General features: G+C 37.4%; 1 protein-coding gene across 1 annotated transcript in view; it reads left to right on the top strand.

The window, feature by feature from the left end:
• Positions 1-19316, top strand: part of cd82a (CD82 molecule a) — a 29364-nt gene extending 10048 nt beyond the window's left edge. Inside the window, exons 4-9 of the mRNA XM_006642477.3 lie at positions 9282-9406; positions 10414-10488; positions 13284-13382; positions 15688-15861; positions 16383-16466; positions 17052-19316. Coding sequence (XP_006642540.1) covers positions 9282-9406; positions 10414-10488; positions 13284-13382; positions 15688-15861; positions 16383-16466; positions 17052-17129 — 635 coding nt within the window. The 3' untranslated portion in view covers positions 17130-19316. The remainder of the gene's footprint in view (positions 1-9281; positions 9407-10413; positions 10489-13283; positions 13383-15687; positions 15862-16382; positions 16467-17051) is intronic.
• The last annotated feature ends 5203 nt before the right edge of the window (positions 19317-24519 follow it).

Raw genomic sequence — 24519 nt, 5'->3', positions numbered from 1 at the left:
ACCAAGTTATTCTTTCTTGATATTCCATCCATCCATTTTCTTACCGCTTCATCCAGTTCAGGGCCGTGGGGGAGCTGGAGCTTATCCTGGCAAACAACGGGCACAAGGCAGGGTACACCCTGGACAAGACACTAGTCCATCTCAGGACACAGTCACTCGCACCAGGGCCAGTTTTCACAGAAGCCTGTTTACCTACCCATGTGTCTTTGGACTGTGGGGGGAAGCCCATGTGAACATGGGCAGAGCATGCAAACTCCAAACAGATAGCACCCCAGCTCCAGAATTGAACACAGGGTTACCACTGTGCTACCGTGCCTCCCCTCTTTTTCATGTTTTGCTATATATATCTTTTATTTGTCATCAAGGATATAACTAATAGCATTTTAGTTGTGCATTTGAATAAAGAAAAAATAGCCACATGAGTCTCAAATCTGCACTGCCGAGAAGAGCTGTGAACGCCAGAGGAAAGTGTGATACTAGCATAAGCCTGATTCTGTCTCTTGCAGAGAGCACCTGACCATACAGAAAGCTTTCAGTTTTACTCTGACCTAATGTTAGTTGTGAAAATTTGTGAAATTTCCAGTAGTTCTATTTTGTGTGACCAGACTGGTTTTAGTTTTGGTTTTATTGTTCTGTGATTATTATTTTTTCCTTTTGACATTTTTCAAAGCATTGTCACTGCAAATAAGTGAAAGAGAAAGTGAGCTTTGCAGAGAACAAACATAGCCTTTAAATAGTTTGTAGCTGATCTCTGCTTTTCTCATTACTGACCTCTCAGTCTGGGATTCCTGGTAGTTTTAGTTTCCAACAGAAAACCCCAGGTGAAACACCATTAGCTTTTCCATTAATTTCTTACCCAGGTGGACCTAAGACATGTTTTTTAAGAGTACAGCCTAAACTTTGTGTACTGTACACTTGAAAAGTAGTTTTCAGATCTTCTTGAGTTTGACCATCACATCATTGTAACTTTAAAACAAGACCAAACAGTTAAAAAAATGCAAGAAAATTAACACAATAACACAATGGACTGCTTAGGATTCCTGACTTATTGACAGTATTGGGCAAATGAACAATAATTTTAACTTTATATAGTTAGTTCTTGAAAAGTCAACAAACTGTTGTGTTATGTAAAAATGCAAATGATATTTAAGATGCCATTGAAATATGAGGCTGTAACAGTGCAGCAGTATTAAAACAAAGCCCCTGTCCTAAAAACCATGAATTTTAATGCTAATACTAGTATCTGCCGATTGTACTTGGCTGGCTTACAGGCTGTTTGGCAGGCTACAAAGGACATAAATGCTATTTTTCTTTCTTCAAGGGCTGTTTGAAGCAGAAGAAAACTACAGCTTTAGGATTTTTCTTTCTTGGATAAGCATATGGGCAATGAAACTTCCTAGTTTTAGCTCATAAATTTATTGGAAGAGGTGAAACTGAGCCTTCTCGTGAAGAGCCAAGATAGAAGACAGACAAGTTAATCTCCCTTGAAGAACAACTCTGTGTTGTAAATAGATTTGAGGGTTTTAAAAATTCAAGATCTGCAAAATATCTACTTGGATAATCTGGTCAGATCTTACATGCTTTGGACCTTTTTCATCCCTACTTCACATCTCACATCAGGTCCACCATCTTAAATCCATAGAAAACTCTCACGTCGCAGAGTCAGTATTACAAATATTGCTTCTTAAAAACTGTAGTAACTAAAGTTGCAGAGTTCTTCAAGGGGGGTTTAAATGTTGAATCACATGAGAGGAAATATTTCATGGGTGTGAAAAGGAAATGTCAGGAACAGGACAATTTTAAAAAATGGAGGAAAACAACCACCACGTCTTGATGTCTGAAAGTGCAGTAGATTTTGATTTCACTGGCATTAATGTAGTTTTAGTTCTATCATTCTTTCTATTCTTTGATCACGGTTTTATAACCAGTGATGCATTAAGAATATTTCTCTTACATACTATACAACTTGATTAGTCCAAGTTTTCCATCCTTTTAATATATTATAGTTAAAAACTATCTTTATGTTTAGGTGACACATATACAGTAGTATAGCTATAGGAGTTACAGCTGGTTTCACATATAGCCATGTTTGTAAAAATATGCATCTTCTGTGCGCAGGTAACATGGAGGTAAGGAAGACCGAGGCCATCTTGCGAAACTCTATGGAGCCATTTTCTGTTGATTTGTAGTCTACCTGACTTTTGCTTTTGTACAGAAGCTGTACATTTCTTGACTTTTAATTTATTCAAACAGAAAATACGAGTGCACTGAAAAAAGCACTAAAAAAGAAGGGACTTTTTAAACACGTTTTAAGGGAAAGAAAAAGTATCTGACCCTGCTATCAATTACATTTTGCCAAAGGAAACGTAAATGATCTGTAGCTGCAAGAAATTTGATAGCTAACCACTCCTCCTGTTATTCAGTGTGGCTCACCAAGAGAGTACTTAAGGATACTATTGGTACTCTTTACCTGACAGAGGAAGATTCTTGTTAGTTTTAGTAATGTTGAACTGCATGATGAAGAGCTTTCTGCAAGGAAAGGCCTGAGCATGAATCCTCTTCCCTGATTTACTTGAGGGACTGGAATTTAGGGGAGTGCAATCAAACACTCGAATCATTTGGACTTGTAGAAGCAGAAGTACTCTAAATTACAGTCGAGGTTGCTGCTGGTAAAAAAACTGGAAATGTCCCTAATTTCAAAGAACAAAAAAAAAATCAGAAAATTGAACAAACCTGCGGTGAAGAGCTGGTTTCTTTTTAATAAAAAGAATCCTGCCTGGCATGTCAGACTTTACTAACACGGTCACAGTCATGGATGCATGGAAGTATTTGTGTCAATGAGCTGAGTGAATATAATAATGGAAGGTAATGCTTTTCATTTCTAACATGACTGAAAGTCATTTCTCTTCTGGAGCATGTGTAGGTTTGAATAAAAGCATTTGCTTAATGATAGAACATCTCATTTATTATTTTGAAAAGAATAGATATAATGATGAAAATATTAAGTGTTATACTTTGATGATAGGGGAACATTGTGGCATGTCATGCTGTCCTGCACAGCAGTTTTACTGTCTAATGAGTTACATCATCTGATAAGTGGGGGGAAAAAAACGGGATACTTTTGGGTTCTAATGAAAAGGTTCAGGAAAACATAAACAGCTGCTTGGCAGCTGGTGTTCCTGGTGAATAGAACCTGAATTTAACATAAAATATGGTGGCTTCTGAGCATGTCTGTGGCCACAGACTGATTGCAGTTTATAAAGAAAATATATAGGTTACAGTTTTGCACAGAATATGGTTAAAGAATATGTTTCATGTTGTTACTGTAAATCCAGAAAGAAAGCAACAGTGCATCACTAGAACAGGATGGGACTCAGTGAGTTAGTTTGGCTTCCTTGAATTTCTAAATGTCTTTGTGGATATCAGATTATAAATTAGTCATATAAATAGACAAAAAGGGGTAATACAAGAAAAAAAAATCCAGAAGCTCTTATTCCATACTGGATGAAGACATCCCTGGGCTAGATAGGTACTTCAGGAGCTGCTAATTAAGGAAAATTAAATATATTTGGAAACAGGAAAAATAATTTTGTATTTCTTATAGAATAAAGTCATGTTTTTCATTACTGTCTGGAAGGAATCATGGCAGTAGTACAACAAACTCTGTGTACAATGAGTGGTGAAAACCAATGCCTTTCATTAAAAATTTAACAGGAAATCCCCAAATATTCTAATTTCAGAATGTAGTGGAAATGTTCTAATCTAAGGGATGTTTTATGATTTTTTAAATTGTAATTATGTTCGTTTCCTTGAATTAAGAATCATAGTCATTTGGAATACCATGGAATATTTTTGTTTCTGTTGTGATTTTGGGTGACGTTCAAAGGCCTGGCGATCTTTGTGAAAACAGCGAACAAATGTTTAGCGTTGACCCTATCCTGTAATTCATCATATGACATGACTAGCCTTAAAACGATTGCCAAGAATCAGTGAACATTTTATAGATGTTTTACTCTGTAGATAAACATTAAAATAGTTCTCTGGTTTGCATGTCATTGAAACAAGGGATCACAAGGGATCACCAGATTTAAGAAAGATTCTGCAAAATCGCCATTGAAAGTGGAAATTATAAATGATGCTTGAGCCTCATAAATTAGTGCAAGAATTTTAATTTACAAATCTATAGCATTCAAATAATGAAAGTAATACAAAATGTGTATCTAATTTTTTATGTGAAGCAGAATTAGGTAAAAAATGCATTTAATTTACTGAAATTTAGCTTGAGCTGTGATCAAAATGTAGCCTTAATATCACCATGGCCAGCATGATTTAATCCTGCTGGAATTAAATGTGTGATTTAACAACCCATCTGCAGAGAGAAATTGATTTAGTGTTGGATATCACAAATGGGATAGAACCTTAAGCAAACAATGTCTTTTATTGACTTTGGTAGAGGGCAAGCAGGTGTGTTCCAAATTGTGCACCTGTGATTAGTTTTGCTAACTGATTAGTTTTCCCTGTCCTTTTTAATTAAGCTGTCCCCTTTAATTTGACATGCAATTAGGTCTGCCATTTGTTTCTTTGTTGAAAGTGTGTACATTTGTCTATAACAGATGTATATCAATCCTTTTGAATTCTGAAAGCATGCGTTTATTATTTTGTTGTTTAGTTAGGTCAATTAAAAAAGAGAACTGTTTTCTATTGTCATTTACCAGTCTTTGGCCTTATTTAAAAGAATGTTTAAACACTGCATCTGTTATGGGCTAGAGCCAAGTAAAACAAGGTGCAGAATCCCAGAAGGTGTCATACAAATAATTTGTCATTAAAAATTGTAATTTTATATTTATAAACACAGTGTATCTAATATATGGAGAGCAAGAGGAGATAATCAAGCCAATCACCAGATTATGCATTTCCTTCTGAATTTCTTGCATTTGGTGCTTCTTAGCAAATTATAAGGATAGAACAGTGGTAGTACTAGGCACCAGAAGAAGGCACTATATTGAGGAATATGATGGAGGACATGCAAAGGAGGAGAAGATTGTCATCTTTCATTATGCCACAAGTCATTGTGCAGAGGAAACTCATTATTTTCCCAGAAAATGTCTTTGTGTTTAATGAGGTCTTCAAATGTGCAGAAGTGACTCTCATCAGTCAAGGGACAACTGCCAAATTTGAATCCACCTGCAGGATTTGAATCCATGTCATGTCTCTTTTGTCAGAAGACATGACATGGTATTTGGAGACAGTCTGGAACATTTTCACCGCACACCAAATAGAGAACATTTCAGGAGGCATTCAAGTCAGATGGAGCAGGTACTTCAAGTCACTGGATAAGGAGGATTCTATGGTTTCACTAACTTTACAGATAATTTTTCACAGTAATGCATCCTAGTGCTTAAGCTCTTCTCTTGAATACAGAAACTCTAGCTCAAATCTCAGAGAAAACATGCCAAAAAAGCTACTGTGTAACCCGAGTTTGTAGTATTGAAGTGTGAATGTTTTGCTTGTAATAAGTTGCACATAGGAATAATATTAACATAATCCTGATAATTATGTTTTAATTTTAATGCTTTCTTGATCTGACATAAAACTTGTATTTCAGGAACACAAAGCCAACCAGATTTTTGCATAAGCAAAATAGTATCATTATAGAAAAAAGAAAAGGTTTCTAGAAGAAAGGGCTACCAAAAAAGGGAAAGAATTTGTTGTATTCAGAACCAATGTCCCATGCTTGCCAGGATAGGCTCCAGCTCCCCTGCAACCCTGAATTACATGAAGTAGATAGGAAATGGATAATGGATTCTGTTTTTTGGAATTGTTCTGATAACTTGATCAGTCATGACTGACTGTGTTGCACTTGAGTGACTTTTGCAGTGCTCAGATCATGCAGATTGTGTATCAACAGCTTTCTAGAAAGATTAAAAACTTTAAAATAATGCAAGCAGTAGACATTTCAACCTAGTGAAGCTGTAGATGAAGTTCTAATTGGTCCTGACTGAATATTAGTTATATAAAGCTAAATGCTTTTGAGAAGGCCTTTATACTCATATCTCAGTAAGAAGTGGTGGAAAATTGTGCAACATTTAATATCTGTACAGAAAATGAAGAAGAATAACAAGTTCTAACTTAAGCCACCTTGTACTAAAAAGCCAGCTAGTCGGCTTTATAGTTGGCGCAGCAGAGAGCTGAGTATTAAGATTGTGCCTGGAGATGTTTGGCTGCCTATTCTTCAGGCTGAGGTTATCAACTCTGCTTCAGATTTTTTGTACTGCGTTATGCTGAGGTAAATTAATGCTGATTCCTTGTCTTTAGTTCTGATCGTAATATTTTCTTTTAGGATGAAATGTAATTCTTATCTCAACTGAATCTTTATATGAAGATAATCTCTGCAAACTGATATTATGGACTAAAACCCTATAAGCTTCTTCCTTTTCATTTTTTATCATAATTTGTAGTTTCCTGTAGACAGCTTAATAAAGCTATGAATCACTTCCGTTGGAATCAGTTGTGGTGCCACTATTTAGTTTTAAATTGGCAAGTATATTGAGATACCAAATTTGTGTTTTGTATTTGCACTGTGGAGCAAATCTGCAATTTCTTTGTAAATGTTACAAATGTTTTTTTTTTCCCTTTCTGTAAACAATCTGTAAAATTACATGCCGTGCACTAAAATATTTAAAACAATTGACTTTTCAAACTTTGTAACAGAAACTGATCTGATACAGAACAAAACATTACTTGACACCTACATTTCCATCTATTTTTTATCTTAAGTAGTTGTGGTGGTGAAGAAAATAACATACTGTACTATACCGATATTTGGTGTATTGATGTTTGTCTGCAATCGAAAATGATCATTTATGATCTGTTTTACAACTTTGTAACTTACCACTTAACTCAGCTTATTGCTGCAACCCTTGTGCAGTTAGAAGAGAATGAGGACCTGTTCCTGCTGTCCTGTCACATTCAGACTTATTAGAGCCATTCATCATCTAAGCTCCACAGAGTCTTGCTGTCTTGCTCGACATTGATCACTATCTGGAGGAGCAGTGCGTCTTCCATTGCCAACACTGCAAGTTTAAGGGAGCATGAAGGATCCCAGAAGTACCCTTTAACCTGAAGGACAAGGGAAGTTTAGGGATCAAAATCCCTATCAACCCTGGTAGTTTCCAAATCATGCATGGTGATCTGGAGAATCTGTCACAACCAGCTGATGGCAGCTCAAACTGGAACCGGAGAAAGCTTCCATTGCTCCAAGCACATTCCTTAACAGGCTGAACTTACATTACTCACAAGCTCAAGGGGATGTCAGTCTCAGCTTTAACACCTTAGTCTTCTAAAGAATGTCCAGAGAGAAAAAGATCAGCTATATTTTGTACGTAGCCATCATTGTTTGATGGCACTCCTGTAAAAGGTTTCGATTCTTAGAAACCTTGTGGTGAGATTAAAAGTTGCTTTTTGTCAGCGTTGGGCATAACTGATATCCGAGTAAGAAAAAAGCCATTTCTTTTGGAGAACCAAAAGAGCCGCAGAATGTCTGGCTCCTGGGCAACTTCTTGTTTCTGTCTGCTGTGCTTGGTATGAACTTCTTTTGGCCAGCTGGGCGCTTGCAAAGCAAGATATTTTAAATGTATTTTTTTACCCTGAAATGTGTGAGCATGGTAGTGCAGTAGTTTTACTTATAGTGTAGTGCACAGTCATGCCAGCCATCCAACAAAGCACTGTTCTTCTAGTTTGTCATGAAAGATAAGGAAGCCCCACTTCAATAACACTGTATGGTCATGTACTATTAAGAGCATTCATGATATCTGCATCTAGTGTCTTCTGATTTCAATTTATCTTTATTTTTCTGTTATTTCCTTTCCAAGGTTATAGATCAGCAACCATATTTAAATGTGATAGATGATTTTATTGCACATTCTGTTTATCCCCCATATTGGTTTTGTATCTTCAGATTTGTGTTTCACTATTGTTCCCTATGAAAGAAAGAAACACGATGTGAAAGACCTTTGAAAGCAAGTGTGTAAAGGGGGAGGTATACTAGTGTTATGTCAGATAAAGGTCATTATGTTGCACAACTATTTGTACAATAGAATTTACTTCCTATGTTCGTTTCATGACAAGTGTCAGGAGCTTTTTAGAAGATATGTGTAATTTTAGGCTAAATGTCCGATTATTTTTCAGGGGAACAATGCAGAATTGAATAGAGCACTTCACATAATGGGTCCAAACAAATAATAATAAAAGTAAAATCCGTCCCTTTTCCAGCAGCTTCATCCGAATCAGAGCAGCAGGAAAGCCAGAGCCTATCCCAGCAAGCACTGGGCACAAGACAGGGCACGCCCTAGACAGGATGCCAGTCGGTCCCAGGGCAGAAACACTGGCACAAATAGACACTCACACCTAGGCCAGATTTCCTAGAAGCCAATTAACCCATCGGCGTGTCTTTGGACTATGGGAGGAAGCCAGAGAACCCAGAGGAAACCTACGCAAACACTGGGAGAACATTCAAACAAGATAGAAGCTCAAGTCCGGGACTGAACCCAGGGCCCGAGCACTGGAAGGCGGGAATGCTAACCACTGTGCCAAGTTCCTGCCCAGTTATTAAAACCGCTGCAGATGACTATTGATCGTATAATCATCCGTGTATTTTATGGAGGTTTTAAGGAAAGTTCAGGAGAAGGACAGCTCGAACGCTGTAACACGCTTACCAAAGCATAAGTGTCAGGTTTCTAACAGCTTTCCTGCATTTGCTTCTTGTATCCCTCTCTACCTCATCACCCACGCGGAAGCTCTTGTACTCTTTTCACCTGGGGGTCGGTTCTGATGGGCTCATTCTTGCAGTCAGGTTGTCCTTGTCTCAGCCAAGATGGCTAAACAAACAAGTTGGAAGTCTAATGACTTCTGTCAGTCCAACTTAATCAGGGCTGTTTGAGTTACTGAATCATTTATTACTTGCAAATAATGTGATATACCAGGCCTCAACAGTGTGTATTTTAAAGTGCTTTTCAGGCTTTAGAAAGCCTTGTCCAATGGGGTGTATAGCAAAATAAAACAATAATAATAATAGCAAAATCCTCTTTTATGCAAGAGGTGTACAGGCCTTTTTCCTGTTATTTAAGGACTTGTTTGCAGATTCCAAGCTGTTTTGTTGTGACACTGGCCATGTTATTGTTGAGGTATATGATGAAAACTGAAGGAAAGGCTGAAACTCTGCCTTTAGAGCCAGATGGTCTAGTCATTAACCTTTCGGTGTCCCTGTTCCGTTTCCTTCACAGAGCAGTCTTCCACATCCCTGAAAGTGGGCTCCTACATTCTGATCAGCGTGGGCTCACTGTCCATGCTGATGGGATTCCTGGGCTGTATTGGTGCCATCTATGAGATCAGGTGCCTTCTGGGTTTGGTGAGTTGTTTTTGCAATTTACATTGAAAATTCAACTGCTAAGTTTTCAGACCAGGTAGGCTTCATTGAGTCAAGAGAATCTGCGCTGTCTTGAAAATAATGTCATTCACTGCAGTACTCTTTAATTCTCCAAGAGTATGAACTCCAACTGTCCTAAACTATGGCACCTAGCAATATGGTACAGGAAATAATTTTCAGTTTGGGATTTTTTTGGCTTGGGGTATTTTTCCTCAGCCTGTCAACAGACTTTTATAAAATATCAGACACTTACTTCCACACCTGCTCATGTGGTAACATTTGTTGAAGCTCAGAGTTAACTACAGTATCCTCACCGTTTTTACTTTAAAGATCAGTGGTTTTGTCAAAAACTAACAAAAAACTACTACTTAACAGACACAAACCTGCCGTCTGTTGCTAGCCTGTAAACTGCACATTTCAATCGGAAATCTCTGAAGATTATGAGTGAAAACTCCCACCTAGCTTTTCCCTTGTCTGAGCTCCTTCTCTTGGGAACAAGGTTAAGATGTATCAAATCTAACAGAGGATCCTGAGGCTATTCAGTCTCTTAACTAAACACTGTTGTAAAATAATGTTTTGGTAAATTAGAGGATTTATGTCTTCACTGTAATGTAGCCTTGTACTCTATTTTGTGTATGTTATACTTTTTATTTCTCCTTAGTATCTGTCTTTTTGTTTTTGTGTTACTTTGAGTGCCCCATAAAAAAATTCCTAGTAACTCAAAGGATTGGTTTGGCAATAAAGTTGACTATGGCTTTAAAACATGTTACCTGCTAGATGAGTTTCTGTGATTTAAATTAGTTTTAAGGCTACTGCCCACTACAGCTGTAGCAACATGATGCAGAGCAGGTGCAAATGAGCCCAGTACACTCAATTTGGAGAAGAATGGTTTCTTTTTATGATGGATTAGCTCTTTTAGAAAGAAAGGATGCTACAGAATTGCTTGGCTAGTTCGATCCCTAGAAAGTGTCATTTCCTTTTCTCTTCAGTACTTCACCTGCCTCCTCTTGATACTGATTGCCCAAATCACTGCTGCTGTCCTGATTTACTTCCAGCGAGACCTGGTGAGTATCTCTCTGCCCAGCGCCCCTGCATTCTTATAGCAATGTCAATGCGAGAGTCATTGTTTTGAGAGCTGATGTTCACTTTCCTGTTAAGACACTGTGAAACTTGCAGCACTTCACATGGTAAATGGCTGGGGCAGAAGGGCTTGTCGGGCACTGCATGTAGCTCCCTCTCCACATTTGCTAAAGTGATTGTAGCTGTAAAGCTGTCACAGTGTGGGTGAAAAAGCATTATAATTGTTTAGAATTCCATGAAAGTGTTTATCATGGTTAAATCTGTTTGTTTTTTTACTCTACTTCGTTTGTTTTGTAGGATAATATAGATGTATTTTTGTCCTTTTTGTTTGTTTTCACAAATGAGATTTAATCACATAATAATTCTTAATCTTAATCTCAGTCTTAATCTCCATTTTTCTCACTGTAAAATGTTTCTGTCTTGCAAAGACCCTTCTGTAAGTGAAAAAGGAAGGGAAATAGTGGGGGGGGAGTGCAGGCCTGAAAACCACAGCCTTGCAGCTGTTTTACAAGCAAAAATCTGCGAGCACAATCTGGTAAAATAAGCAGAAGGAGAAAGTGATGTCAGAGCAGGGGGAACTGGAAAAAGGGTATCAGCTTGTGAATTTCCACTGTACATACTTGTGCTGGTGTGAAGCTGGAGTCTTTTTTTCTTGAAATTGAGAAAAGCTGGTAACGCTGAGCTCATTACCCAAAAGTGAATTATGAATAATTTCACCATGTCTTCCACATTAACTTTAAATAATGCCCCTTTTCTACTGCACTTTTTTCAGTAATTGCACAACAGTCATCTATAGTCGGAACAGAATAAAAATTACTGTGAAATAACTTATTTTAAATAAACCAATATTGTAAGCAACCTGGCTTCTCTATCTGCTGTAGCAAAAGTACATGTAAAAACAATTGGCTGCTCAAAGAAAGAATAACAGTCCCCAGCAACACATACACGTTAGGAAGAAGTATTCTACAGGCTTGTTATTTCAGCGCAGGCCTAGCCACAGTGAATCACATCTTCATCCCCATCCAGTAAAGAGCATTGGGGTTTAAGGAATGCACAGTACCAGCACCCAAAGGGTGAAGCTGAGGACAATTGTTGTTGCAGCCCACAGTTCTTGGCACAGAACTTAGACTGCAGCTGCTATTAGATTGGCAGAGCCTGTCTGAGGATTTGAAGGGAAACATCTGTACCAGGAAAGACCATGAAGAATGATTTACACTCCTGTCTGCTCCAAGATGCACATTCAGTTCTCGAGTGCCTTTTTTATTTAATTATTCCTGAAGGAAGACAGGGTGGTTTTATTCAGAGAGATGTGACCCTTTCCTTTACAGAATCTCAAGTAATGTTTTATTTCATAACCTTTTTCTTCATGTGTGGAAAGCAGTCCGTTTTTGTCCTGCACCACATTTCGGAACAGTATTGTTTTGGTAAGAAAGTTGAAAACAACAGCGAGGCAAATGACATTTTATTTGCAATATATTGTGACTGATAAAGAAAGACATTTTTTACATTTTTTTTCTTTTGCACAGTCTCAAAGATCACAAATGAATTTAAAATAGATTTCTTAAAAGAGAGTGCAGTTTTGCAGCTCATGCACACACAACAAGCGAAGGTGTGATCTTCTTTTCTCTCTGATAATAACTATGATAATTGCAACTCTTGCTTTCAGTTGCACTGACTCAACAGTCACTGGGATTATTGCCAAATTAGACAGGTTGAGGTTTATGTTAGCACTCATTTGCTAAGATCTAAATCATTCTGTGCTAGGGTGCTCAGTTAACCATTTAACCCTATACAGCTGTGTATCATGTTTGTAGACCTGAAGTCATAAACCTTTACCAAGAGCAGAACGTAGTTATTCCTGTGCAGGGAATCCCTCTCTAATCCTGTTCATTTGGATAAAGAGGTTTGTCACAATTTAATTTTTATTACTAAGAGAAATACAAAGGCAGCACGGGCAGAACCCAAAATGCCTTTTCCTTCTTTAAATTGCTACAATGCATCTCACTGCAAGGCAGGCCTCACTTATTATAAAAGCTGCTTTATTACAAAAAAAAAGTTTAAGATACAATTTCTGAAAGTCCATCTATAGGACCGGCAGATATTTCATGGAGAGAGAGAGAGAATCAGGACTGTGTTTCAGCAAGTTTTCATGTTATACATTGTTCTGTAAGATTGTTCGTACTTGATGTTGTATTCTGTTTGTCCTATGCTTTTGTTTATGCTAATGCACTGCAGTCTTGATTCTAATCGAGCTACCCTTTGAAATAGTAACAATAATTTATGGGGAAAATCTTGTGTAATACTAGGTTAGTTTCTTTTGTGTGCTTCCTTTAGATATGATAAGCTGTGAACTTCACAACAGCATCGCACTCTTACTATGACTCATGCAAATCTTCAATCAAAAGGATATGAATTAAAAAAGAAATGTGAAAACAGAACAATTCATGTAATGCTTATTGTTAAAGTACTTACAGTAGTGCTTTTAGCATGATCACATTCTTTACTCTCCCTTGAATAAACATTGTAATTGTTTAATGTGACATCTTCCTTCCAGAGCAATTATCATTCAGAAGTTATCTCTGAGATTTTGCAGAGGTTTTGCTGAAAACATTTTTTAAGTTGTAAATCTACAAAAGCCATCCTCACCTTGGAGAGCCCTGGCAAAGAAGAGAGAGTCAAAATTCTGTTTATATAGTATATACATGAAGTAAACCATTTTTAAAAAAGAAAATGAAAATGTTTGTTGTGGTTGCTTACTTTTCCATTTTATCTTTGGCAGCTGAAAGATGAGATGTCGGTCATTGTTAAAAAAATAATTCTGGACTATCGTGAGGGGAACACTACAGCGGACGCGGCCTGGGACTACATTCAGAGAAGTGTGAGTAATGGCATGGTCACTGCAGGAAAACCTGCTGCTGTGGCTCTTGCCGGCAGTATTAGGGGGTTTGGATGGAAGTTGGTTGTTTTTCATGAAACAGTAATATCCTAGTTAACGGCAACTGAGGGAGCTCTTGTCCTTCTCCAGCTGGAACCTAAACTCTTTCTGTTAATTATTCAGAACGGAAAAGAGATTGTCCATTTATCACATGTCGCTATGGGAGACTGTGCTTCTTTGGATCCTGATATGTCTTGGCTGGAATGGTGGTGATTTCACAAGAGGGGTGAAAAGGGATAATTTTGGCTTCCAAATTCAGCAAAACACAGACAATTCAAAGTAAATAAAACAGTGTTTTGTACAATGGAGGGATTTGTATTAATTGGCAACTATCTTCAAGGCCAATTATGATGCCAGGCCATTTTAATGGGGGTTTTAATATTGTGGGCACAAACACTTAAAACCCTGAGGTCAGTACATTTGATTTAAGAAAAAAGCTTTTTGCAGCTAATCCACCCTTCCAAACAGCATTCATACTCAAACTTCAAGCATTCGGGAATGTTTGTTTGTATTTATATGTCTTTACTTGTTAGTTTTTATGCATTGCCTCTTGGTCAGATTAATTGCCTTCATGGACTTGGGTTTCATTGTTATGAAGATAACTGAAGATAGTCCAGTTTATTTTTAGACCAACTCAGATAGTATTGTGGCAGTTTCTGCAGTTTACAGGTTATCGTTCTGGAATAAGCACGTTATTAAGCTAAACTGTGACTGAGCTAAAGACTGAGGCTTCCATATCAGTTTTGCATCACATCTTTTACACGTGTTGACTGTGCTGAAATCAAAACTTTGATGAATTTCTAAAGACTCTTAGAACCCTTGGCCTTTCTTTTGAATCTGTCATTTGACGTTCATGTTAGGAGTGCCACAAAGGTATCTTCCTCCTGTGGAACACTGCTTGGTAAAGATCCTGGCACTTTCTGTCTGATGCTGAAATATTGATCCATGCATTTGTTTAATCTACACTGGGTCACTGTAATGCCTTATTGTCTGTGATATCGTCTAAGGTACTGTGGTGGTTTCAGTATGTTCAAAATTCAGCACCCCATAACAGTACTGTAAATTAGACATAATGTGAAATTTAGAGTGGACATTTAAGGTTTGTGCTTAAGGCATGGAATGCTCTGATTCTAGATTATTTTAATGATTTATTAAATGAGAATAGTTCAGATCTTAATCTGAATTGTGTTGGTTCTTACTCTGCTAAAGACTGGGTTCTACAAATGGAGACAGTGAGCCTTCTCATGTGCACTGCTGTTTGTCGACTTGCTAAACTTGCTTAAAGACCTTTTCATATACAATCCATAATTTGTTTTTACACTTGTTCTCACAAACTCAAGTTCACTGGGATATTTTTCACTTCATGTGATTGTTATATACAGTATTGTGTGTGTAATATTGTACTACATTGTGAGTTTCTTGAAGAGCACTAAAATAAAATGGTGTTATAATGTAGCTTAACTCTTCCTGAATGCAACTTGGGCTTCAGACAAGGATGTTGCTTGTTACCTTAGAAAACTCCTTGAAAGCAAATTCTCTTATCATACCCATATTATGATGTGGGATTCTAAATCTATTTTCAGAATGGAATGATAAACTGTGCTTGAATAAAGAAATTATCTATTCAGCAGAAAACATAATAGGATAACTCTTGTATCCCATCACGGAAATTCACCAGCCTCTATGTCCTTCCTGCTTTCAGCTAATGGAGATTTTCTGAGCTTTCCTTCTTGATGTTTCAGCTGTTTTAGTTGTTTATGAAATCCACACAAACAGCTTCTTCATCACCCTAAGGTCGACCACGAAACCTCGTGATGGAGCGTCGTTGTTCGGTAGTGAACCCAGATTAGAAGCAATTCTTCAGATTTCTTTGTCTGTTCTTCTGGTGTACAGCAGTAACCTTGATGACAAATACAGACATGTAAAACATGGATAAAAACACTTCAGTACAACAGAAAAGACGTTGAGATGTTCCTTTTATGAAGAGAAAAAGAGATGGCAGAGTTTCCCCATTTTATTGTAAAGATAGAAGTAGTTTATGTTTCCATTTTATGTTTTCCTGCTGTGAGCTGTAAGAATTGCCTTTCCTTCTTTTAATAAGGCAACATGGTGTTTGAGTAAAAATGCTACAGAACAAATGGAGACAAATGGTGGAATAAAGCCGTTTGGTCTTGCATGTCTGTAGTGGGACTCATAGCATTGTGTTAGTAGGAAAGGTGTCCTTCATCCTCCCTGCTCTTGTTTCTAGATTCACTGCTGTGGCTGGAGTGGCCCAGGGAACTGGACAGAGAACCCGGTGCTTAAGAACAACTCCAAATCCGAGTATCCCTGCTCTTGTGCCAACCTGACTGCTGTAAATTCCTCTGTACCAAACAATGGCTTCTGTCAGAGTGAATCCAAGCAGTGGCCGGTCTACACCGTGGTAAGGCCGAGTTTCGACACACTGATGTCCATTAGTTGCACAGCCTTCTTTTCCATCTCTCTGCAGCTTCCAGTTGAAGGCTGGGACTATCCTTCTTCAGCCTGGATTCACCCAAAGCCTGTTATCTTTTCTTTGAAAGCAGGTTAAAATGTCCATGTAATTAAAAGCATGGTCAACAACAATAATGGTTTAGTTGGATTTGGATTAGTTATTACTCTGTATTCTACAGCAAATGCAGTAGGTAAAGTCTCAAAGTGACTGATATTCTATTATACCTCTCTATGTACTTCACAAGAACACTGAAATTCCTGCCAACACTTTCTTGTAGCAAAAAGAAGAAAAAGACACTTAGAACCACGCAGGTTCAGGGCCCTTTCTTTCTGAAATATTTGAAAACTGGTCTGCAACAATACCCAGAAGGTAATTTGTTATTGTTGCATTCAGAGATGCTGCTATGATTGGAAAGAGTGTTTTCTTGCTGCTCAGGGTGGTCATCCTTTTTCCTGCTCTCATTCTTTCAGGGATGTGCTTCAAGTGTGGAGAATTGGATTCTCAGTAACTCTGGAGTTATTCTTGGAGTCTGCATCGGAGTGGCAGTCATTGAGGTTTTTAACTTTTTTACAATCTACAATCATAATATCTCTTAACTGTTTTGTCACTCCTACAGGGAGTAAGCCTGCCTTGAAGTTCTTCCAGAGCACGTATTGGTAGTACTGGAAATGTTTATACCTGACCAGCTGTCCCAATGTTCCCATAATTTCATAATTTCTCCCTTCTCTCTTTACACTGTAGTCCTCAAGATTCAGAGTGCTGCAGGTTTTCTAGCTCTCTGTGAATTATAAACCTCTCTGTCCCCAGGAGAACAATTAAACTGATCCAATTAAAATTTAACTGAACCATTTTGTCCTTTCTTAGTTTTAATCTGTTGATGATTTCCAGTACCCAAAGGCCAGAGTTGTCTTTAATAAAAACCCACACATTTTATGAATGTATCAACCATTTTTGTCATTTAATTTCAACATTCAATTATGAAATCTGAATATTTTTTTAATTGCATTCCATTTTTAATTAAGTTTAAAATAGATTTTAGTCAGTAGCTTTGTTTTATGATTTGTTTCTCTCACAGAGATGCTTGTTCAGCAGGTTTTGCTTGATTTGACACACTTTTTTGCATTGTTTTTACTGTGCAGCTGCTGGGGATGATCCTATCCATATGCCTTTGCAAGAGCATACACCAGGAAGACTACACTAAAGTGCCCAAGTACTGAATCCTTTTCTGCAGAAGAAAAACACTCAGCGCCTTCCTGTGCCAATCCAAAAACAGGCAGTATGGGCAAATGAGAGACATTGTGCAATCCAGTTACAATTAGAAAAGTGGAAATCTACTCTTTCTCTTTCTCTCCCAAGTCACGCTGAAGGTTTAATCCATGTGGGATAACATCATGCTGTTTCTGTCTCTTTTAGGGTTCCGGAAATGTATATACTTTTTTTACATGCTCTTAATTTTTGGAGCGTTCTTTGCTAAAACATTAGAATATGCCTATTCCTATGGTTATTCAAGTAATTTAAGACAGAGAAGGGATAAGTTATTTAGCCAATTCATTTCTTCTGTTCCCAAAAGCTACATGTATAGATGTGTTTTTTTTCTTTTTTTAAGCACTTCATATCTTTTTTTTCCTTAAGAGCACTTTAGTAAATGTTTTATGCTGTTGATCAGTGACACAAAGACTGGTCAAGGCAGTATACACAATAGCAGATTCTATATAGTCAAAACATGAGTGAGGAAGGGCTGTTATTAAGCCAGATGGGAGGCAGGTGTTGACAGTACAAAGTCCATGTGAGTGACATTATTGGTTTGAATATTAATTCATTTCTCTCACACACTGAACAAGATTAGAAAGAATTGAGTTATCATTTGAGTTATCAATCATTATTAATAACTTTCAATCACCATCAATAATTTTATGTAATATAGTGCCTTTGAAAGCAATCATTTTTTAAAGCAAACTTCATTTTCCCATTCAATTACTTTGCAAGCTGCAAATTAATTTGGAAATTACCTCAATACCCAAAATACAGTAGCAACAGATAAGATTTTTTTTCTTACCTGCAAAAGTTTCTACTTTTTGACAAATCCTTCTAACTCTCAAAAGGTTAGGTTGCTGTGTTCACAGTACAGCTCAGGCTTTGATGCAGTGTATATGTTGTCAGTCCACTTCTGAATTCTTAAGGATTTCACAATACCCTTCTTTTATTAACTCAGTACTGTCATCTGCTTTAAATTTTAAGCCTTGATTTTGAAAATCCCCATGGTTTGGCCTGGTCTGATTGGTCTTTGTACCATTAGGGTATGGTAAATTAGTTTTGCATGATGTCTTTTTATATGTATTTTTGTGTATGTATATATTTCTGCAGTTAAGAATTAATGAGTGCCTGATTTGCAGTTTATGGCTTAGCATTTTATATGAAAAGATAGTTGCCAATTTCCTCTGTAATAAATAATACAATTTTATTTCTGTGACATGTTTACATGTGAAATATGAAGAGTTATTGGAGGAAGAATCGGCAATATTTGACACCAGATATTTACTTAAGACTCTCACACCACATGTGCATGTCACTCTTAAAGTATGCTGTGAGTTGATACTATCTCTTTTAAAATTAGGTATGTGGGTTTTTATTGTCCTTGTGCAAAGTTTTGCATGGCTAAAGTGTGCCCTTAGGCTCTAGCTGATATAGGGCTCAAGTTATCCGTCTTTGACCTAAAATAAACAGAAGATTAAGCAAGGGTTAGTATTTTAAAGTTCTGAGATGTGTTACACTATACCAGATGCTGTTTACTGTATTATCCAGTGTACTCATGTCATCTTCCAATTACAACTTTTAATGTACTGTGCTTCTTTAAAGACATTTAATAGTGTTTTTTGTTGCAGATGCAAATTTTACTTAAAGACATCTGAAGATTCTCATTTTATGATGATTAAAATGTCAGGTACTGTTTTAATGTACGTGACACTGCTTTAGGATTTCTTGTTGTGTGGTCAAGTGTTAACATTCCACACTTTAACTGTTCTTTAAAAGACATATTCAAGCACATTCAACAGCAGAGAAGCTTTGGGCTTGATCTTGTACAAAAGGACACCCATTGGGGTAATAACGTAACAGCTGGGTTTCTGAAGGTTTCTTGTAAAGTTAGTGGTTCTGATCCAGAGACGGAAATGTAGATGAAGGCTCTTGCTTCTTTCCTTTTGTTTTTTCTGAGAAAACATCCATGGTTATTTTTTAAGTTTTATTGCAGATAGGTATTCTTGTTTTATTTTTTATATCTAAGGAATAGATATCAGTTTCTAGACATGCTGTAACTGAAAGAAAATGATAGGGATCCTTATGAAAATTGAAATGTGCATTTCTGTTCAGAAAGTCAAGCCAGTAAAATAAAGTGAACTCACCCCAGATCTTTGACTTCAGAGTGATAGAATTGTGTGTTTGTTCACACTGACGTGAAAACCAGATTCATTTGTTTATTGTTTAATTTTTCATTTGTTGTCAAAACAGAATAGATTGTAATTGCTCTAACAATTTTAAATATTTTATTATGATCAGAATGAATATTTGTTTTGACTCCAAACAATTTCAAGCTATTGAACATTGATATTCCATTAAGCCCCGTCTTCTTTTATGTTCCTTTATGTGTTGCCCAGTATTGAAATCTAAAAGCGTAAAGCAACCCGTGGAACCATATTATTTCACCAGAGGGCGCCAGTGAAGTGTCAGATGGAATTTTGGAACTAATGGAAGCTTACTAATGAAATATAATTTAACATTATTTGTGTGCCTTATGAACGGTGTTAAATACTGTATATTCTATTTAGTTGATCCCAGCTTCTGACTTCCCTGATCAACTGATAGATCAAGTGATCTTTCTATAACACCACTATAATAAAGGTTACGTTCAAAATATAGGCACTCATGCTCACTGAAGTGTGGTTACCTTCTAGAGGGTGGGTATTGAAAGGTATCTAAAAGTGAGTAGGTGAGGATTTCCATATGTACCTTTCTGACAGCAGATTCTATAACAAAGGCTGCAGGCGCTCTTCGCCTTGCACGGTGGGTGACAGCCTGGTGGGGGCAGTATTGAGCTGTGCTCTGAATCAGCTTATGTCTGGTGGTGATGTCAGTGGCTGCCTGAACCATGAACTCTCTGCAGTGGTGTGTGAGCTGTCAACCATGGGAAACGGGAGTGGGCCACCTTTTTACACTCAGATTCTGACTGCTTGCTCCTTGTCACATCCTTGTATTAAAAGAGAAATTGTGTTGGACAGGTATTTTGCTGAGGACAGGAGACAAAGCCAGAGACGTATGGGAAATGTCAATAACACAATTACACACCATTTTTTATACTTCTTAATATTGATTCCTTGTATTTATATAGAGAGTGTCATCTTGAAGCATGTCACAAATGGAACAGAACCTACTCCTCCTGCCTCTGAGGTGCATCTCCCCCCATGGTGGTGAGTGGCAGCCATTCTTCACCAGCAGAGGACTGGGGGGGAGAGTAAAAATGACTTCACCTATTCACTCAGCCAGAATACAAGGGTTAACCCCCCTGCTCTTTCAAAAACTACCGTGAGATTTTCAATGATGGAGTTGTCAGAATCTCAGTTTATGATCTCGGCTTAAGAATGGCACCTTCTAGCACACAGTGGCCTCAGTAAACTGACCCCAGGAAGAGGAAATTGATTACACAGATTTTGGCCGTGTATATCTCCCCCTTTCACCAACCAATGATGACTACTATCCTTCAGTTCACTGGAGTTTACATAAATTCATATGTTCTGACAATGCAGCTTGGTAACAGTATGCAATTTTTTCCTTTATGACAGCTGTGATATAATTTTCTTTTTCATTAAATATATTGTGCTCTGCAGAAATCAACTCATTTTATTGCTGACAGTTTAAAATGCAACCCGATGGCCTGTCAAGATCATGTCAGTGAAACCTGGATCAGAAGCCCTTTCCTGAGGGCGAGAGGCAGAAAATCAATGTAAATCACAAATGTAGGTAGTTGCCTGACCTCTGCTATTGCCAGCCCTTGGTAGATAATCAAACATCAGTTCCAGTGGGGACTGGTAACCAGCTTTTGGTTATTAAATGTAAAAATAACTAGGCATTAAAGAGAATGTGCTAGACCAGGGTTGAGGATAGGTCTCAATATGGGTGCTTCAGATTAAGAGTATGGATGTGATGAGCAGTACGATGTGAATGCAACATTGAGAGATTTGGAAACTAAATACATTCCAAGTCAACTTCAGGATTGTTACAGTAGAGTGGGTTTCTGACATTAGGACTGTTACTGGAAATGGAATGAACAGCAGTCCACACGTGAGCAAACACTTCACTTAGGGGCCCTGTGACAGGCTAGTCTTTTACACATCACGTGGATTGTTAATAGACTGATGTGGTCATTGCGAGGAGGATGTAGTTATATTTGGATTTGATACTGAAAGAGTGTGGGTTTCTACTCCATCCACAGATCTGTTCTTTAAAATTTGATAAGGAAGTTCACCTAGAAGGTCAGAGGTCACAGCAGTGGTATCCTGTTCACATATTCAGAAGTGCTCCTCGTGAGGACCTTACCTTCTACAACAATAGGAGCTCCAGCTTCCACCTTCCTGCTTTCTCCCTGCTGGGATCCGACGTCCACTACCCACATATCCTGTTTGGAGACATGCAAACCCCCTGTTTGGAAGCTGCTAACGCCCACACCAGAGACCTGAAACTCACATGAATGAACACAAAAACATGCTCAGTGGCACAGCTGGACTATGGATTTGAGCTGAAGATAATGCTCAAATCTCTACCTGGAAGTCAAGAGTGTGTAAGCACACTTAAAACCCCAAATCTACCAGTGCTTGTCTTGCTTACAACAGTTTACAGAAAGCGTTATCTCACGTGAAAAGGCACTACATATATGGAGCTGTTGATTTTGCAAATGTATTAAACGTGGGAACCTAACACTTTCTTGCAAGGAGACATTTTCACTTCTGTAGCTACTGTATAATTCTGCAATTCCCAGACTTCTGCCTCATCCTTCTTCTAAAGTCAAGGGAAGGGAAAGAACTTCGGCAACCCAGTAAAATCAATTGAATTTCTTTTTTTTTAATTTGGGTTACATATTTTTAATTTTCTGCAAACTACAAAAATATCTGGTAATTTTATGTACTAAAGTCAGTTTTAAACAGGAATTAAATCCTTCAAAATCTGGGTTGTGGGAAATGTCAATTTTGCCATGTTGATTTTGTGTGTGGGGGGGGACACTAAATGGTGTAGGACCTCTCAAATTCCTCTACAAATACAAACAATAAGCTGCACACATTGGTGTGCCTCTTGTTCACTTGAATCCAGAAATGGATTTGTTTCCTTGTGTAAGAAGTTGAACCTAAACAGCAAGCCTTACTCATCCTGTCATGCACAGGCAGAGGTAATTTTAGAAGAACGAACATCCTATTCTTTTAAAATATCCTATTCTAAATGTCCTAGTCATCAAGTAAGAAGAAGATGTAATCATTGTGTTAGGTCAGGAGCTGGGAACATTGTTTACACATGAGCATTTCTCTGAAGGTTTTTGGCATCTTGGGAAACTTACTTCTGAAATACTGTGCTCCATTGTGACCCAGCTATAGGAATGTACTTAAAAATGAGTCATTGTAAATCAGTCACACACTAGCCTTTTTTAATGTGATCTTTGGGGAATTCTCTTTATCATACTTGCCTTGATGTTTTGCTTTGTACATCACAGCAAAATCTAGAAGAAGGAGGTGAAGGACTTCCAGCACAGCCAGCATAGCTAGGGGTACTAAGCAAACACTTGGTCAGCATAGCCAACTACTGTAGCTGTTCTGCTGAGAGGTAACTAGAAGTCTTCGTGTATCAGCTGAGAGCCAAAAAGTGGCCTTTAGGTGATACAACAGCTATCTTTAGTCTTCGCTGTAGTACCACATTTTCCCCAGATTTTTACAGTTGGAGTACAGCTTAATCACTTTGAAGTTTCAAAAGCAATATTTCTGTGAATTAAAAGTAGCCAATCTTTTTCACAGCTAAGCTACTACAGTAGCTGTAACAGGTGCAGTAAGTAGTATTCACTATAATCAAATAAGTATGAATCGCATAGAACTCAACAACAGTTTTAATTAATACATTGTACAATATACATAAATGTGCAAGATTTATATCTCAATGATGATGAATGGTTATGAATAAAAATACAGCTTTTGTGGATTGAAGGCGACAATTACACAAGTATATTCTACCACTGTACATGCAAAATATTAATGAACGTTGTTCAATGTGAACTTAAATGTTTTTCAAATTCACATTTCACCTAATTATTCAATAACTGTAACCAATTATGACAGTCATTATAATTATTCAATCCTGAAGAACTACATATAACCTGCTGAAGAGAAAGAATTAGAACCTGAGTAAAAGAGTAAAAGTAATCAAATATCTTTAAAAAATATGAAAATGGAAATAGTAGGAACACTTGGCATTTCAAGGGATTTTGTTCATTGAATAAATTTTAAAATGTTAGAAATACAAGTCAAGCTCTCCATAGTCATGTCAAATTGTGCTAGGGGGGCTTTTACCTACATAAAAGAATCTGAAGGTTCTGGAATTAGCCTATGTGACAAATAAAGACACTTTTAAAATACTGAAAAGCTGCAATGACACAGATCTTGTCGAAAAACAACTATTTAAACAATACTTTAAGATAAACCAAAAGGTCTCTTAGAGAAAAGCTTTGAAAAGCAGCATGACAGTGTTAAGATTGGTCTTCCATTAATCTTAGAAGCAGGTTGTCTCTGTAAATCTTTGAAATCACATTGAGTTCTATGTTTTGCATCGATGCCTGGAATCTTGTTGCTCATTGTACCTGAAGCAGTGTGGTTTTTTTTCAATAGACAGTAAATCAATTTTACCCTTGTTTTTACAGACCCTTTGTTAATCTAGTCTTTACTCTTTGAAAGTCAGGATCTGTCAGGCGGTCGATAAGTTGCTGCAGATCATGGATGAAGGAAAAATAACTTTGCCTATGCTTTGTCAAATAAGAAAAATTAGAAACTGAATCCCTACTAGCTTTGGTAATACAGTGTCACTTTAAGGAGGCGGGAATATTACAACTGAAAACTGTAATTACACATCACCTGCTTTTCTAAACTGTTTATTATAATAGGCTTTACAAACACTGTTAAAAATAACATCTGTAGACCTGCTTCTCAGCTTTGGTCCATGTGTCTGCTAGTTTTTGTTGCAACTTTTTATCACTCATATAGAGTGCATATGGAATAATTTATTAAAATTAAGGAGTCAATGCAATACCATATTATCTTTTACCTACTTCCACTGTTTGTGAAGTGTGAAAGCTGGCTGTGGGTATAATTAAGATGGCTAGTGGACCCATTGTGAATTATGCATGTTACTGCATCTACTGTACTTCCTGAAGAAATACTGGTTTATCTAATCAGGCAGCTGGGTCAGTCCCCACACTAATGGTTCTCTGTTCCTTGATATTACAGTGAAATTAGTAGCTGTGTTGCACTCAGGCTCAGTAGTACAGAAGCAGTACATATTGTTCAGGGTGCCAACACAATTGACAGA

Source organism: Lepisosteus oculatus, chromosome 21 (assembly GCF_040954835.1).
Source record: "Lepisosteus oculatus isolate fLepOcu1 chromosome 21, fLepOcu1.hap2, whole genome shotgun sequence".
Lineage (NCBI taxonomy): Eukaryota > Metazoa > Chordata > Actinopteri > Semionotiformes > Lepisosteidae > Lepisosteus > Lepisosteus oculatus.
The sequence above is the reverse complement of the archived record's forward strand: the minus strand, read 5'-3'. Positions and strand labels throughout refer to the sequence as shown.